The following is an 18,770-nucleotide window of genomic DNA, read 5'->3' on the forward strand; positions in this document are numbered from 1 at the left end:
AGTGCCATAAACAAGAAAATGTGCCTTTGTGTATAAAATCCAAGGTTTTCTTTTGTGTTCCCAAAGGCCATGTTCTGTGGTTAAAGGAAATACTTTCAGTGAGGTTTTCCCCTCGATATATTGGTGGTTTCCCAAATGTCTACATTATAGTCAAAATCAGGGACACAGACTACTTTTACCTCCCTTCTGCATCCAACCTAAAAGTGATGTGATGTCACTTCCAGTTTCATTTTTCACTATTTTGTCAGAGGAAGAGGATGGGGAAATGAATCCACTCCATTTTGTAGCAGTTTTGACCATTTTGTGATTTGGTGGTTGAAAAGCAGCCAGAAAAAAATGGCTGGCTAGGGACATATCTAAGAGGTAAAGGTAAAGGTTCCCCCTGACGTTAAGTCCAGTCATGTCTGACTCTGGGGGTTGGTGCTCATCTCAATTTATAAGCCGAAGAGCCGGCATTGTTCGTAGACACATCCAAGGTCATGTGGCCGGCATGCACTTTGCCACTGGGGCTCCATAGGGACATATGTAACATCCCAGAAAAATCAAAGGCTCCAAAAAGCAGTTTTGCTGCCACATATGGCTCATAGGCAGCTTTCCCTATCCTGGTCTGAAAAATGGTTTACAAACAAGTTGTTTCCCTCACAGATCCCAATATAACTGGATAAAAACAAAACACTTTCAGTCATGCCATAGTCATAAAACATATCTTTATTATTAATGTCCATATATATTTTATTTTTATTTTTTACTCAAAAGTATCTATGTTGTACACATTCTCCTTGCTGTAAGTACAAGTGTTTTCAAGTGTATACATGTGAGTGTATGTTACTGGGTGAGCAGGAGCACAAATGAAACAAGATACAGTGGCTCAGAAGTTACTTGGAAAAATAAGTTATCTTGGCAAGATTATGCCACTGAAGTGGCAAGGTGACTGATATAAAAAAAGAGCAGGCTCATTATAAAACATTGTGTCAAGACATATGAGGAGGGGGGTGCTCTTGTGCCACATCTGGTACATGTGATGGTGATATATTATATATACACAATATTACAAACACAACTATTGCTCTGTCATGAAGGAACTAATGCTCTTGAGGGGAAACCCCCTGTTGCTGTTGGCATAGCTGTCTGGAAGCCAATACATTTCAGTCTCAATTTTTGTTTCCCAGAAATGTGCAAAGGTTTTTGTTCAATTTGCAGATGTTTCTTTCAATTAACATGCTTCCCGTACAGGCAGTTTTAAGGTAAGGCTCAGATGGCCTGCACCACTCAAGGTCTTCCAAGCTAAATGCAGTTGAGCTGCCTTGTGAGAAGACTCCTGCCATTTCTTCCCATCTGGGATTATAAAAAGAGGCTGACTGCCAAGTCATCTGCAGGCTGGGCTTCACTTTCCTGGGACATACATTGTACAGGATGGAGGTCGGAACTTCCCCCTATGGATTGTTGTGAATTTATGGCCATGACAACCTTTGACAACAGTTTCCTCCTCCTTCCATTGCTGTTAGGTTCATTGGCAATATAGGCTCTTGGTAGTTCAATAGTCCCTCCCTGCCCCAAGCACCATCATTTCTCTCTTCTTTTAACTTCATCAACACAGTGCTCATATCTGGTAACAACACACTTCAGAGCTATAAACCAGGGATGAGAATTATGATGCCCCTCAGATGTCTTTGGACTGTGACTCCCATGAGACCTTACCATCACTTCTGTTGCCCATGGCTGCTGGGAGTAGCAGTTGTAACCCAAGAGCATCCCATTAGCTGTATGATCTCTGCCCCTCATTTAGCTCAACCCTTGTTTTCCAATTCTTCTCTCCACCCCAAAAAGAGCCACAATCCCCAGAATAGGGGGGTAGGGTGGTGTAGATGCCAGTCTGGCTAGTAGTACAACAAAATAACTCCATGCTTAAACTTTATCTCTTTAAACTCTGGTGTCAGCTTTCATCAATCACAGAATGACTATCTAGCAGCCTTCTCTAAAATACTGCCAAGAATGAATTTCATAGGGTTTTCTCAGGCAAGGAATACTCAGAAGTAGCTTTACCACTGCATTCCTCTGAAATATATAATACGTTATATTTGTTGGCTATCTGCCATCCAAGTACTGACTAGGTTCTTAGACTGGATTAATTTAAGTGGCAGTGAAAGAGCTTTAGAAGTTTGCCTCAGATCTTTAGCATAATTCAATTTACAAGCTTCTGTTCATTTAATCCCAGCGAGATTGCAAGCCTTTTTAACCTCCTTTTCAACCTCCACAGAGTAGGATTTTTTATTTAAAAAAACAGGAGTGAGGATCACATGGCCCTCTAGATACTGTTCAATCAATACTGCCAACAGCCTTGGTCAGCACAGCTAATGGTAAAGGATGTTGGGAACTGAAGTCCAATAATGCATGCAAGGCAGCATGATATTCACCACCAATTTAAAAGAACACTAAATTGCTACTCAGGCTGAAATAAACTGCTCTATATCCCAAAATCTGATCTCAAATTATCTGCATATCCCAGATTATCTGGCAATGTAGATTTATATAATCCAGTTCAAACCAGATAATCTGGGACCAGATCCTGGAAAATAGGGCAGTGTAGATGCAGCCTCAGTTTTAGGCGGCCAGTTTTTGGTCACCAGGAAGCTGTTGGCAGACAGTACCTCTTAGGTAAGGGAGTCTGGACTGGTGAGGAGCTTCAGCACAAAAAATCAGGCTTCTTTCATACAGCAGGGATGGGGAACATGGCCTCCAAATATGATCAGTCCACAAATTCCATCATCCCTCACCATTAGCTATGACAGCTTGGGCTGATAATAAGTTGTTCTCAAACAGTATTGTGTGTGTGTGTGTGTGTGTGGGGGGGGGGGGAATCTACATTCCTCAGCCATGACACATAAAACAGGACTTCTTTATCTCTTGGTTAGGCTTCATCTGATGTCTTGAAAGGGCTAAATGGTGCTCTTTTACCTTCCCAGTGATGATGCTTCTGTTTTTCTCTCTTGCCTATGTGACTTTGTGAAGAAGTACATAATGCAGTTTCTTATTTTTCTTTCATATTGCTTCTGAGCTCAGGAATTACAGCAGACATTCTCTGGCCAAATGTATTCAAAGGCACTAAACCTACAATTTCCTCTCACCGTGTATATCACAGAGAACAGCTGAGCAGCATCCCTCCCCAAAAGACACTTGTACTCTGCAGCAGGCAGCACTGACCTAGATTTCTTTTGCTGTGGCTAAACTCCCAATCGACTTGAATAGGTGAGGAATAAAGCTCACACACACATCTTTAATACAATCTCCACCCTTGATTGATTTTTAAACACATTTGCTTCCACTGTTGTGCCATCTGTTGCTATAAATGAAACATAACTAATGTTTTTTTCTTTAAAATCGAAAGGTAGAAAGCTCATCGTTTTAGCTACTGTCTCCCTCCCCAGTAATATTCCTACTTCCTCGGGTCACAAAGTAGGAAAGGAATCCTATTGTTAAATTAGAGCAACAATTATCAGGGATGGGAAAGTATTGTCTGTTAGGGTTTTTGGACTGCAATACATTCCATATTTCTACAGTACTTGAAATACCTGGGATTATGAAGTTGAAATATTTCTTTCTATCCATATCTATCAGTGTAGCCATCATTCTTCTGTAGCTCAGCCTGATCTAGACTAGTAAAAAAAATCTCTTTCAGTGCAATAGGAGCATATGATGCATGAGCATTTTAACAATGAAAGCACTTCTTTAATGCAATGTTTAAAAACTCACTTCTTGTTCTTTGGGTGGGGAAAATGTTTTTTTTTGCTGCATGTATCTTAACTGGATTGGGGTGGAATGGGAAGTGTGACAGGACAGAACAGAGCCATCTGGCAAGCACCATCATTTTGAAAAAAGGTTGAGTACTACTTGCTGGGGTTTAACATGAGTACTGCCGATCTCCTTTCTTATTTTATTAACAAAGAGGACTGGGCAGCCACCTATTCCACAGCTGAGCCCATCCATGAGATCAGTGATGAGAGGATAGATCAGCATTGCAAAGAAAACAAATAAAATGTTTCTTTTTTCTCAGAACCCTTCTGGTGAAGTTGCAGATGCCCAGCCAAGTGGTCAACAGTGATACAAGTTGCATGATCAAGTTGATCTCATGGCTTGTCTGGGCTGGAGGGTGGATGGCAGCCCCAAGAAGAAAAAAAACGGTGTTGATTTGAATTTGGACAGGGGAAATGTGTGGCTATTAATACAATTTCAGAAGAGGATGAAAGAAATAGGTGTGGTGTTAGCAGGGTGAATCTAGGGCAGCTCTGATGTAGTACACTTCAAACTGCAGCTTCATTATTTTGCAGCAGTAGACGATCCCACAGTCTCCATTTTAACAACTCACCGACTTTAACAGTAAGTGCACTAGTGTAACTGTCTGAAAAGGTTTTTTGGGGTCCAGTCTTTTCTGAAGTGAAATCACCTCTCCACACTACAATCAGGGGCTAATCTTGTCTAAAGCAGTTTAAGGCATCCCAAACTGGCCATAACTAAATGTAAAAAATAAATTTTGTCTGGATAATTTGCAAGAGCCCGGGCAAACCAGGCAACTCATTACTACTATAGTGCTTCTTTTTCAAAGGTCTTGTAATCTGCTAAGCTCCTGCCACTCACAGCCTTAATAGAGAACAAATCAGAGCTAATTGGGAGGCCGTTTGCTATTACACAAGGTTCTCTTTTCAAAGTTCCCAGAAAGAACTGGCTGTGGAGGCAGGAACTAAACCTGTTGTGATCAGGGTACTTTTGTATGGCAGGCTGTTGGCCCAGTTAAAACCTCAACTGTGGGGATATTGTGTTAATTCTTCTCCAGTACAAAACTGGAAGATTAGCAGAGGGAGAATATTTTAGAACACTCTGCTAAGACTTTTGGCCCAATAGGATCTAAAGTTCTTGCAATGTTTCAGGAAGGTCAAGTGAGAAGGGGGATGGGTACTTACTAGCAAACCGTCCATGCACTGGTATCTCTGAGTTTCGTACTACTCAAAGTGTGTCTGCAATCTGCTAAGCTGTGGCAATAGAATAAATTCACTAGAATACATTGGCAAAAAATGCCCTGCACAGCCCATGCTTATAACTAGAAGCATAGAGAGAGAAGAGGCTGCGAGGTCCATCCCCATACTGCAATGGAGAAATACACAATCAAAACATTCTTTATAGATTGTGTCATGTAGCCTATCTTTAAAAATCTCCAGAGATAGAGATTACACCACATAGCTGATCACATGAGTCCCTAGGTTGAGTAAGATTTATATGCAGATGAGCAGGTAAGATTTGGTATGTGCGATAAGAATCCCCCCTCAAGCCCCCAGATGCACAGATAGCTATGCACAGGGAAGTGGCCCTGTAAGTTTGTCAACTCAATTTTTCAAGTTCTGTGCAAACATCTGTTCTAGAGTCTAACATTGCATATGTCTCTTTATACTTCATACATATTGGTTGCCTGACTAATAAAGAGCACTTCATAGCTTCAGACTTTCACCCTGAAAGTACATGCAGGTTAGGAAAAGCACAATAATAGAGATTGCAGAATATCTTTCATTACTGAGATAGTGGTGTCCCACGAAACAGAACTGAGGCTGTTCTCAAGAGAGAAGTCACACGTTTTGAAACAGTCCTTAGTCACAGTGGTAAGTCTCCTGCAAGAAATGCATGGGAAAAGAAGGACTCAAACTGATGAGACTCCCCAAAATAAAGCTAGTAATCTCAGTTTAAGCACAAACAGGTTTCTCTTCCAATCATTTATACAGGAGATTAGTTCAACAGTAAAACTGGGACTTTTTTCCAGGGGAAAATACCTGCAATAATACTAATCTTAAATATTTTCCCTTATGAAATGAGAATGACAAGAATGACAAGAATATACAAGTATGATGGTCACATTGGGTAGGTGTTTTGACTAGTTATGAGCCACCTTTTTTTTTTACATTTTCCCTGGTATTGCTGTTCTGACTTAGTCAAGTAACAAAATCATTCTTAAAGCTCCTACCCAAATCTTATTGAGATGAACACAGGGTACAACCCTACCCCAACCCTATCTCCAAGAACAGTTTATCACAGGAACATAAAATCGAAGTCCTTCCCTAGGAGGAATGGACAAATCTTATGTTTTGCTTCAACAACATGTCCCAAGTATTGTTAAATTTTGGTCTAAAGTAAAATGAGCACTCACTCTAGGGATGAGGTTATTGATTGTTTTACTTTCTCCAATATAGAATTCTGTGATGAAAAACTGAAATTAAATTCTCAGCTATCCCTAGTCCATACAGACCCCAATCCTTTTCACAAATGCAAGTGTCCAACAGATGAATCTCTCTGCCACAATTTCTCATTACCACTTACTGTTCTCTGCACATCCTATGTATAAAATGTACATTGGGATCCTTTTCTCTATCTGTGGCTGCTGAACACCTCCCAAACACACATTTGCTATAAGTTTGGCTTCTTGTCATCCCTCTGTTTTCTTCCAAACAAGTACAAGAATAAAGGAACAGAGAAGGAGAAAATACAAGCCCATAACAGGTGAGTGACTTCTGTCCTGTCCTTCCTATTTAAAAACAGGAATAACAGTGTGAAAATTACGGAAAAACAGGGAGTATACCTTTGTTATCAAGCGACAATTCAGCTCACCAACATGGCAGAGTTACATTTTTGTTGTTTGGAAGTACCCTACAGATGTACAAATGGCTGTCCCTGGACCCATTTGATATACTGCTCTCTTCCTCTAGATATCTCTGAGCAACCTATAGAAACAGTATATATTATATTTAATAATATTTCTCTTTAAATATAACTTTTGACATCTTAAGTTACCAGTAACACAAGTAACAAGGAGAGCAGCCCCTAATAAATATTTACAATTCTTGCACAGAAGAAAGTTTTGGTTTCTGGAACTCACTATTCTACTTCCGCCATGGCTGCTCAGTGGTGAAAGTTCTAGGGCTGACCATGAAACAGCTCTGAAGACCATTGAGGCTGTTTGCTACATGACTTGTTGGGTTCCTTCCTGGTTCTTAACCCCTTAGGCAGGATATTCTGAGACCCTTTGGCCAGCCCAGACTCTAACACAATCCTTTTTTTTTGCACGTTTTAAATTCACACATGTTACCCCAGTTACCACCTCAACTTCCTTCCTAACACCACTTCCATGTGACAATCCATTTCTTTTGTGTATTTATGCAATCTTGAAAGTAGAGAAGGGAGGGATTCTACTCCAGCAGGAGTAGAAATTGAACGCAATTCCAAAGATTATTGCAGTATTTAAAAAAATTACCTCAGCACCTCAGGAACTCCTTGGAAAACAAAGAATGGGGTAGAGTGGTGCCCTGGATTTTTGAGAGAGATTCAAATAATCCCCTTAAAGCAGCACTTCTACTGAGAATTCGGTACTGGTGCCCTTCCTCTCTCTCCCCTCTGGCAGAATAACTCTTTTGACTGCACAGTTTCTCTCACCCCGAAATGCCACAGGAATTTCTGTTTTAAAATAATCTATTTCAGGAGTCCCTTTAAGAAATTATTCACCCTCCCACCCAGATTGTAGAAAAAAACCAAAAGGTTTCCCCTTTCCAGAATATCCCAGCCACCATTTAAAAAGGTAGCAAAGTGGCTTTTTTAAGAGCCATGGGCTTCTTCAGCTGCTGAGAGTTTCTGCAAAATCCATGTTTGTATTTCTGTAAAAACAGAAGTCGTCACCTCAGGAAGCTCTTTGTGGAGGGCATGATAAGCTTCCTCATACACCTGCAAGCAGAATGAAAAAGTCCAGTTAGAGGCTTCAAAACTGTGAATTTTAATACTGTTATGTTTTATTCTATTTTAATGTTTGCATATTTGTATGTTTTACATTATGTTGTCATTCTTTTAATTGTACGCCGCTTTGAGTCTCCTTCAGGAGAGATAAGCAGGGTATAAATAAACGTAACAACAACAACAACAACAAAACCTAATATGTATAAGGGAAGAGGGACCTGCCTAGTTAGGGCAACATAGTGGGTGATACTTCTAGGGGCAAGGGCTACAAACAGATCTACACACACGGAGGCAACTGCAAAGCACAAAGGGCAACAAATGGGGTGTATGTGGAGATGGAAGAGCTCCTTCAAAGAACGAAACAATTTTATTGTTAAATAAGAATAATGGGATTAACACTACCTACAAAAGCAGATCTCCAGCTCACAAGCAGAACATGTAGACCTCCCCCCCTCCCCCACAACTGGCATTCAGAGGTATACTATTTCTAACAATGGCACTTCTGTGTGATCATCAGGGTTGGGAAAGCCTGACATGCTTACTTGTCATTCATCTGCATATTGGATGTCATTTAAATTAGTGTCTGCCCATCATTACACCTTCTGCTAAATAATAGCCATGTCTAAAAAAACCAGGTAAGCCAGGGAGCCAACCCTGACTTACTGATCATGAGTGGTGTGCTGTTGGACTCCCAACTGTAACGGGAAACAGTTAAAACAATCCTCCAGAGCTCTTCCTCTGGTTTTCTAGGAGACAAACTAGAGGCAGAACACTGCCAACATTGAGAAAAAGAGTGCATGGTTTATTTTTGATTTGTTTCTCTGATTTGTCGGGAGAGAAACTAATCAGAGAGGGAACATGCTTGTGTTTGGGTGAAGTGAGAAACGTACAGCTGGTGGCTGGCTTAGCTGCTCTTGCTGCAAGCAGAAGTATCTGAACCATACATGCTATCAAGTTGTTCATACACAAGACTGAAAGCTCCTATGGTTCTTGGGCTCATTTTGTCAATCAAAGAGATACTGAGTTGAACCAATAATCAATATCCTTCTGATTATTCCATGCCTCGATCAGTGTACCTTTCAAACTTTGTTGTCTTTCTGTTTACTATATATGAATCCAGTAATTCCCTTTTCTTTCTCTATTTTCCATTTAAAAATTTGGTCTAAATCTATTTCTGGGTTTTCCTTTCTCTTACAATCAGTAATTTTTTTATCATCCCATGCCATAAAAGCCAATTGCTTTGTCCACATATGGCTTTTAACTCCTCCCAATCTTTTGTTGTTTAACAAAATCAAAGCGATAATATCATACATGAACCATTGCAACCTAAAGATGAAAAAAATACACTTCATTGACATTCTGCTGCCTGGGCATCTGGAAACAAAATTTTCACTGGCCACAGCTCACTAGATGGCTACATTTTCAAAACAAAATTCAAATCTTGTGACGGTAATGGCTGTTATTATTATATTTGTTTATTTTTAGTTTTAATTGCATTCTGCCCTTTCCTTTATGAACTAGCTTGGAATCACATCTATGGGGCAACTATTCTTGTTTTTCTCAAATATAAATTTATTGTTAAAGTATGCCTCATGTGCTGTAAACAAACCTTCATTGCTCCCCACCCCCACCCCAACACATCTACCTCAAAAATGGGAGGCTGGGCCCACCAGGTCACTAGGGGCTGTTACTGGCCATTTGGAACATTTTCATGTGTTTTTAGTTCCCTCATCATATTTTTGGCCTAAACACACTTGCATTTAGGGCAGGACTATAAAACATTTATCCCACAGGTTATTTACGGTGCCTAGGATTACCAAGACACCCCCCCCCCCCCCCGTTTATAAAAAGATGTCTTCAAATGCTGCCTCAATGGTATGGGACACATTCCCCATCCCTCACCACTTCAGACCATGGAGAGGACCTTCTTTAAGTGTTCATGGAAGCTGACTTCCAAATCAATTATTTTGAGAGAGAGAAATCTTCTCATGGGCCCCTCTACTAAACCCCAAATTTAAGTGATGAAGATCACTCACATATCTGAAATATCCACAACTCAAAAAACAACACTCCCAATTATTTGTTCAAACAAACAAACATAAATTCAAGATGACCTTGAGTGTTTTATCTTGACTTGATACAGTATCCATGAGCAAAAAAGAGCCCTTGATATCACAGAGTTTGTCAGGTGAGCCATGGAGCACCAGGATGGGAAGAGTTAGTTTGGAGAGTGAGCGCTGAATTTTGGCGATAGCATTCATCAGCTGGATGACAAAGCAGACTTTCATGCCACCATGGTAGACCAGGGGATCTGAGATGTAAGCATCAACCTGGTTGAATAAAACATCATTTTAGTACCTGGTTCCATTGTAAATAATCAGCTCCTGATAAATGTCATTTTTTCTAGGGACATATTATTTTCCCACATGATTCGACTACCACAGGGTTAACCAGTTTCAAAAGTAGTGGCTTTAGATTAGGTAACACTTTTAATTTACATAATGCGTTCTAGGCATGACAGTTAAAGCAATATCAAAGTGCTATGCTTGTGCAGTGTGAAAAAGTCTTAAAGTTCCTTGCAAACATGGACTCAGGGAATCAATAAAGAGAGAGAGCTAAACTCTGGCTACTGGAACAATCAAGGCAAATGCATGCCCCTTTTTGTCAACTCTCTTTGATAGCGGCTGCCTGTATCTTGACATTTTTATCCATGCCCATTAGATTTTTTCTTCTTCTCAAATTATGGGGGGAAATCCACAAAAAACAGCACTAGGTTATTTTGGCTACTTAGCAACTGGCTGCAGATTCAAAACTGCCACATTGTTTGGTGGTGTGACACAGTACCATGTGCAGGCTACATAGCTTTAAGCCTGTTTCTCCTAGTAAAAGGGATCAGATGAGAGCTCTTGGGGAAAAGAATCACAGAGTGATTGGTGGGATTGACAGACCTTCTCTTTCACAGAGTAAAATACCCTCTTCACGACCCCCAGAAAGAGCCATAAATGTCAAGAGATGGCCTAATAGTTTTATTTCATTTGTTTGTACTCACCCACCCTGTTTTATGCTGATAAAAAAAAATCAGAAGGAACAAATCAACAAACCATTACTGGAACCAAAATGAACTGAGCACATGATGTGCCTGTCTAGCACTACAAAAGTCTCAATGCAAGAACAGAGCAAGAATAGGCATTGACATTGGCTCTGCCTTCAGTTTTTGCTTCACAATAAATGTGGAGACCTCTGAAATTGTCAGCAAAATGTTTTGTGTCGCGGATTTTGAAGAAAATCAAATAGGGGAATAGCGTCTAGATCCAGGGAAGTTATGCTCCCCCTCTATTCTGCCTTGGTCAGACCACACCTGGAATACTGTGTCCAATTTTGGGCACCACAGTTGAAGGGAGATGTTGACAAGCTGGAAAGCGTCCAGAGGAGGGCGACTAAAATGATTAAGGGTCTGGAGAACAAGCCCTATGAGGAGCGGCTTAAAGAGCTGGGCATGTTTAGCCTGCAGAAGAGAAGGCTGAGAGGAGACATGATAGCCATATACAAATACGTGAAGGGAAGTCATAGGGAGGAGGGAGCAAGCTTGTTTTCTGCTGCCCTGCAGACTAGGACATGGAACAATGGCTTCAAACTACAGGAAAGGAGATTCCACCTGAACATCAGGAAGAACTTCCTCACTGTGAGAGCTGTTCGACAGTGGAACTCTCTCCCCGGGGCCGTGGTGGAGGCTCCTTCTTTGGAGGCTTTTAAGCAGAGGCTGGATGGCCATCTGTCGGGGGTGCTTTGAATGCGATTTCCTGCTTCTTAGCAGGGGGTTGGACTGGATGGCCCATGTGGTCTCTTCCAACTCTACTATTCTATGATTCTAAATCTCTACATTTTTAAGGAGACACATTTATGATAAAAATATTTCTTTTTGCATTCATTCTTAACCACTCCCTTTCTGCTTCCAATTAACATATTGCAGACTTGTCTTGATAATTTCTCATATTACTTTAAAAAACATTTTCAAAATGGTTGATTTCAAATTACCTCTGAGCAAAATTCATCTTTAATCTACCCTGAGGACAGAATGCTGGGAAGAGACACAGTTCAATGGCAGTAGAATCATAGAATCATAGAGTTGGAAGAGACCTCGCGGGCCATCCAGTCCAACCCCCTGCAAGAAGCAGGAAAATTTCATTCAGAGCACCCCCGACAGATGGCCATCCAGCCTCTGCTTAAAAGCCTCCAAAGAAGGAGCCTCCGCCACTGTCTGGGAGAGAGAGTTCCACTGCCGAACAGCTCTCACAGTGAGGAAGTTCTTCCTGATGTTCAGGTAAAATCTCCTTTCCTGTAGTTTGAAGCCATTGTTCCGCATCCTAGTCTGCAGGGCAGCAGCAAACAATTCTTGGCAAACTGACTCCTCTGCTCTGTCTGAATCCTCTGACTTTAAATGAGTTATTTTCTCTATGACCTCTGACAAATGATCCCTGGCACCATCTAACCATTTCTATTTCGTGATAATCCCGCACTGTTTTCTCACTGAATTAAAGCCAACATAAGATTAAACAAGGGGGCATTTATAGTGGAAAGGTGGTTAAAGCAGGAGAATAAACAAATGGTACATAATACAATAACCATTGGAAATTCTTGAGTAGCTTTGATGTCAAAGCCTGCTGTGGTGCCCCAGTTGTGAAATGCAATTGCCTTAGAGTCAACTGCTGCCAGTGTTACTTCATTCCAGTGTGCAGTTAAAATACTGGCTGCTTTTTACCAGAGTCTTTGGAGAGTGTGTGTGTAGTGATTTTGTTCACTATGTGATATAAAATTGTTCTGATTTGCTTGAATTGTACTTTAAAATTGCTTAAATTATACCTGTTTTAAATTGCGTTAATTTTCAATTTACAGAATTCTTACAAAGTACAGTGGGCTATAAATATATTAATAAATGGATAAATCTAAAAACTCTTATGAATCTTTAATGACAAACTACATAATTATCTCTCTCTCTCTCTCTCTCTCTCTCTCTGTGTGTGTGTGTGTGTGTGTGTGTATACACATGCACACAGACATACACATATGTTGGAGAGAGATTGGGGGAGGGCAATTACAAGGATCCTTTCTTAAACTAGTTGTTACACCCTTCATTTTGCTGTAATAAGCCTTTTGTAGAATTTGCTCCCTTTGGGAAAAGATCAATATGGGGAGAATTACTTTCTTCTGGGTGTATATCTGCATTGCAGTGCTCATACAGGTCTGGTCAACTGAATCATATGAGTATATTTTGATGAAAAAGAGGTGGCAAATCACAATGTGGGACTATTAGTGGGTGTGCAGTTCTGCTAGAGCTGGCCAGAGGCCAAGGCAGGCTAGGCGTAAATAATGAAGAAGCAGAGTCCTACATCAATGCAGCTGTAGCAAGAACAATGCCATGAAAAACACAGCAGATGAAGATGAGAATATTCATCAATGGCCATTTTTAAAAATGCATTCATAACACATTTGGAATCATGCATCAGATTTAATAAACAAGGGAAAAATGAAAGAAAATAGCTCAAATTCACCATTTACATTTCAGTGTATGCCTTACAAAACCAAGCTGCAATGAACACAAACAAGACATGAAATTTTTGGAGGACATCCCAATGTTTTTTATGGAGACTGCCAGAGGAATACATTCAACATGTAATAGCCCACTCCAGCACGATCTAAATTTATATTCCTCAAATTATGACTGCAGGTGATACTAAGGAGATTGAGAGTTATTTTGTCAGGCTACAGACCTTTCTTGGGTCACTTTTTAGGAAAATCTGATGTCAACACATGTGACAATGCTTTTGAATTGCTAGGGACAGGTTATAAAACTACACAGTAAAGATGGCTCAGCCTGATTTCCTATAAAACATATTCAGGGATAGCTGTGTTGATAACTGCTTTGATATGTGGTTTATTAAAGTTTTTAAAATTGTTTGGCTTTTGCTATGTATTTTAATGTTGTAACTTGTAGTATTTTATGCATATGTCAACTGTTGTTTTTAGAGCTTTGTCCCCTTGTGAGCCACCCCGAGTCCCCTCGGTGAGATGGAGGTGGCATATAAGAAATAAATTATTATTATAATAAAATTATTATAGGCAGCAAAACAAAACACAACACAAGAGTGATATCTTTACTGACCAACCATATTACACAAAGCACATGATGCACAAAACACATGATGAAGAAGGTAACATATTTTACCTTCTTTATCAGGTAAAATATGTTAAAAATAAGAAAAGTGACAATACTGGAGCCACAGGTGTACATTTTGTCTTCAATGTTGTTTCTGTTGTTCAACTGAGGGATCTCATTCTGGCAGAGGCCACTCCACCTTTTTGGTTGTGTGGGGATCGAGACAAAGGACAGTAAGATTTAACTTCTTTAAGTTCCGAAGCAGTTCTGGAAGAATTCAAGGAACTAAACTAGAGGTACACTGAACAAAGACATTCCTGCCTGCTAGAACAGCAATGCTGAAAATGGAGGAGTCTATGTGCTAGACAGTGCTTGTGAGAATGACTACTAGTGATCAGGATAAAGATAAGTCCGTTATCTTTATTTTCCTGGGTTTTTTTTTCATATGTTGAAGAATGGTTTCTCTTTCACAGGGATTCTAACATTATAGGAACTAATTCAAAAAGGTCAAAAGGACTTTGTTACTGTGGTTTTGTGCCTTCAAGCTGTTCCCGACTTATGGTGATCCTATGCCATTAGTAAGATTTGTACAGAGAATTTGCCTTCCTCTAAGGCCAAAAGAGAATAACTTATTCAAGGTTACACAGATCCTCACCACCTCTGAAGATGCCTGCCATAGATGTAGGTGAAACGTCAGGAGAGATTACTTCTAGAACATGGCCATACAGCCCGGAAAACATACAACAACCCTGTTACACAGAAGGCTTCCCTAGCTGAGCAGAGCCTTGAACCCTGGTCAGCTCTCATTACCTATCTAATGAACATATTTTCTTTACAACACATTGAGAGAAATGTGGGCTGCTGCAAATGAATTTATCACATTGGTTATATTTTCTTATATGTAAAAAACCCCATAGCGCCATTTCCAGTCAATTCAATTCATTTTACTAACAGACTACAATCCTATTTTGTGATTCTTTGCTAGGTTATGCTGTCTTCATTTAATCTTCCACTTTGCTTGTGCCCATGATAGTGCTGTCCTTCAAAGAACAGCCCCCTCCCCTTTTGCTCATTGCTGTAGTGATGTTTAAGGCCCTGGTGGACTTCTCTGGTTTTACTAAAGCAAGTGTGCAGCTTCTGTTCTTGCAGATAGCTAAAAGCAACATGGGGATCCTTTTATTTATGTATTAAGAATCTTTGTAAACTACTTAATAAATAATGTTCTCTAAGAAGTTAACAATACAAATTTAAACCATAAAGATTAAAATAAGCGAAATAGGCAAATAGCATAACACCATGTTACAAATTAAAACAGATGAAGCCATCAGCACCAAAAAGATTAATGCATCAGAACAAAACAAGAACACCGCATAAGGAGATCTTAGAATGAAAACACCTGGGGGAAAAAGAATGTATTTATTTGATGCAAAAAGGAGCACAATTTGAGGCCAGAGGAACTATCTCATGAGGCATTTCACAACTAAGGCGACACCACTGAAAATGCCTTCATGCTAATTGCATGAAGCAATTAGCATGAAGCACATAGAGGAGTGTCACTGAAGATGCATTCTTCCATAGAGTGACTGATACCTCCATAACCATATTTGCAAAATACAAGGACTGATAGTGGACATTTCTGACAATGTCAGAACTAATTAGCTATCACATTAAGATGAATAATAATAATAATAATAATAATAATAATAATAATAATAACAACAACAACTGTATTTTTATATCCCGCCTCCATCTCCCCGCAGGGACTCAGGGTGGCTAACATGGGGCCAAGCCCAGGTAAACACACCAAAATAGGATAAAATATATACATCATACAAAATAGACAAGATAAAATACAATTATTTGTATTGTGCTGTTAAAATTTTTAAAGCACTTGCAACTATTATTTTAATACGACATTTGTGTTCTGATGACATCTCACATTCCTGTTTAAGTTATGAAGCTAAAACAGTAGCAAATACAGAATTCTGGCAAAGGTGTCATAAAGCAACTATTCTAAACTGAGTCAGATAATTGATTTCAGCTGTTCCAATGATACAGATTACTAGCTGTTCTTCAGGGCAATGTTCTAAAAACATTTATTGCTCTCTGAGGCTAAGAAGTGTTCATGCAAAGATCTTTCCTAAACCTACTATCTGAGGCTTTTTCTCTGGCAGAGCCAATGACTGAACCTGGATTCTTACAGACATAGCATGGTGCTAGGGAACCTCTAGATTGCCATCTGGGTGCAGCCTACCAGGTCCTAGGACTATCTCCCAATTTCTGCACCAGCCCTCTTGCTCCTGCCCCTCCACAGCCCCACAGAGCAATCACATGAAGAGATCAAGTGCTCCTTTCATTAGGGGCTTAGTGTCTTTTGAGCATGTGCTGAAACAACAGCCTCTTCCTCAGCACACAGAGAGGAACTGCAATTGCTCCACAGCAGCTCTCAAAAGGTGAGGAAGAAGAGGAAAGGAGAGAAAGAGGATGTTGGTTGTGTTTGGCTTGTGCTAGAGGGTGTGCATGTGCCTGATACAAGCATATCTATGTGAACTACATGTAAAGGTGCATGGCTCAAGTCACTGATGACCTATCTCCACAACACAGTACTCAAGCAAAGGTTCCTACCAGTGATGTGAGACATATGGGCCCTGACTGAACCATGTATTCCTTTGGGAGAGACCATGGGAATACATATCAACACTGCTTTTCCATTCAAAATAATAATTATTCTATTGTATACAATGGAAACATGTGAAAGATGCTGCTAGGTTCAGATGTGACTCAGATCCAAATGTATGGAATTTCAACAGGAATTTCCCTGACAGATCAGAAATACGTTTTTTGTAACTTCTGTTTCCAAATTTTACAGTCCTGAGGAACAAAACATGCAGAGGCAGTCATTTTAGGCAAGGTGCAATACTAACATCTTTCTTTGTATATACACTCCAATCCCACAAATATCACTGGTTTGTATCAAGGTGAAACTTCGGATTTGTGGTTCAAATCAAGCTGCTGGATCAACAGCAAATGCACTGCGCTGACAAAACATATTCAGACATCACAGTGGTTGGCAAGACTACTAAAATGCTTACCTCTTTTCTATTCCGTGTTACCATATTTGGATCGAGAGTTCCCAAGGACAAGTTTGGCAGAACAAAGTTAAGCACTTTAGCTGCAAAAACCTAAAACAGATGGATAGGGTTATTAACTTGGATAGCACTGAACAGAACAACAGGAATCAGCTTTGCAAGTGGCAGAAACTGTTTGAGGGACACATTGTTATTCCACTGCATTATCACTACACTCTGGCCAAGGACCCAATCTAAAGTGCAAACAAAAAGCTTGACTCTAAATAATGTAGAACAGATCAGAAAGCTTTCTGGGTCCATTTACAAGGACAAATAATGTGCAATGTATTTCCCTTCCCTAAGTATAGTTTCAAGACTTCTACATTTCTTCCTGACCCTAAAATGACATGTAAGAGATGCTTGCTGAAGGTGGTGATACAGAGACATTATTTTATTCATCAATGCATCTGAGGTTAGTTTGTTGTTGCTCCTTCTCACTAATCTTTACTTCTTATTCCAGGTAGCTGCCATGCAAATAGTTTTTTTTTTTGTGAAATTTACAATACCTGCCTAGGCTGCACCACTTTTCTAACAAGCACATTTCCCATAAAGAATGTGGGAATCTTTTGCCATAAATCTACCCTACACCAGCCAAGAGTAAAATGCAAACAAATAATCAAGCAAAATCCAGAAATACTAGATTATGAAGATGCTGGAAGAAAAAGAGAGAATGCCTTTTTTCTCCCACTGCTAGAATGTAAGTAAGTAGCTGAGTCTTTGTCATTTAGCTGTATGAAGACCTACTGTATCCAGGGATACTGTCTACAAAAATGCAAAATGAACTGTATAATATTGATAGTGTACGAATCCATTAGATGAAATCAGTCCCATAATGTTCTGTAACCCTCTTGCATCAAAGCTGTTATGGGTTGAGAAATTATGCTGCATTAAAGAAAAGATAAAAGAATGTATTGGAGGTTCTCCTGATATGCCTAATATCGGAGCAACTACAGTCTACAGAGACATTTACAGGCTTTGCTACTATGTATAGAAGCCTTCATTGATATCAAAGCTCCAAGAGATACCATCAAAAGTACAGGTGCTTTTTATAATACCCGTATTCCCCCTTAAACTACATTAAATGTAACCTGTACAGTTGAAACTTTTCTGTCTTAGGCCATTATGAATGTGATGTAGGAGTTTGATATTTTAAAAAATAATTATAGTACAAAAGTGCTATTTTACAGATACACCACAGCAATATAACAAAAGATAATAAATAGAAAAACCAAGAAAGGAGGAGAGAAGGGGAAAATATTGTTCTAATATGTTTTAGAATAAAGGGGAACCAACTTTAAGGTAAAATGTTGCAGTTGGTGCCAGGAATTGCTGGTGGGAAGGGGGGCTAGGAACATTGTTTAGATCAGGGGTCCCCAAACTAAGGCCCAGGGGACGGGTGCAGCCCTCCAAGGTCATTTACCTGGCCCTCGCCCTCAGTTTTAGACTTAGGCTCGCCCATAGTCTGAAATGACTTGAAGGCACACAACAACAACAATCCTACTTAACTTGACTATCTCATTGGCCAGAAGCAGGCCCACACTTCCCATTGAAATCCTGATAGGTTTACAGTGTTCCCTTGCTACTTCGCGGTTTGCTTTTCATGGACTTGCTGTTTCGCGTTTTTTAATAAACACTAAAATAATATTATAAATCATAAAATAATATTATAAATCCCTCTTTCTACTTCCTTCCTAAGGAGAAGCCTAAGGAAGGAAGGAAAGAGAAGC

General features: G+C 39.8%; 1 protein-coding gene across 1 annotated transcript in view; it reads right to left on the reverse strand.

Moving 5' to 3' along the window:
- Positions 1 to 690: 690 nt before the first annotated feature.
- The window catches only part of mgll (monoglyceride lipase), a 129,031-nt gene continuing 110,951 nt past the window's right edge, over positions 691 to 18,770 (reverse strand). The window contains exons 6-8 of the mRNA XM_003217768.4: positions 17,008 to 17,097; positions 9,876 to 10,091; positions 691 to 7,752 (exon numbers count right to left, since the gene is read on the reverse strand). Of these exons, the coding sequence (XP_003217816.2) occupies positions 7,627 to 7,752; positions 9,876 to 10,091; positions 17,008 to 17,097 (432 nt within the window). The 3' untranslated portion in view covers positions 691 to 7,626. The remainder of the gene's footprint in view (positions 7,753 to 9,875; positions 10,092 to 17,007; positions 17,098 to 18,770) is intronic.

Source organism: Anolis carolinensis, chromosome 2 (assembly GCF_035594765.1).
Source record: "Anolis carolinensis isolate JA03-04 chromosome 2, rAnoCar3.1.pri, whole genome shotgun sequence".
NCBI lineage: Eukaryota > Metazoa > Chordata > Lepidosauria > Squamata > Dactyloidae > Anolis > Anolis carolinensis.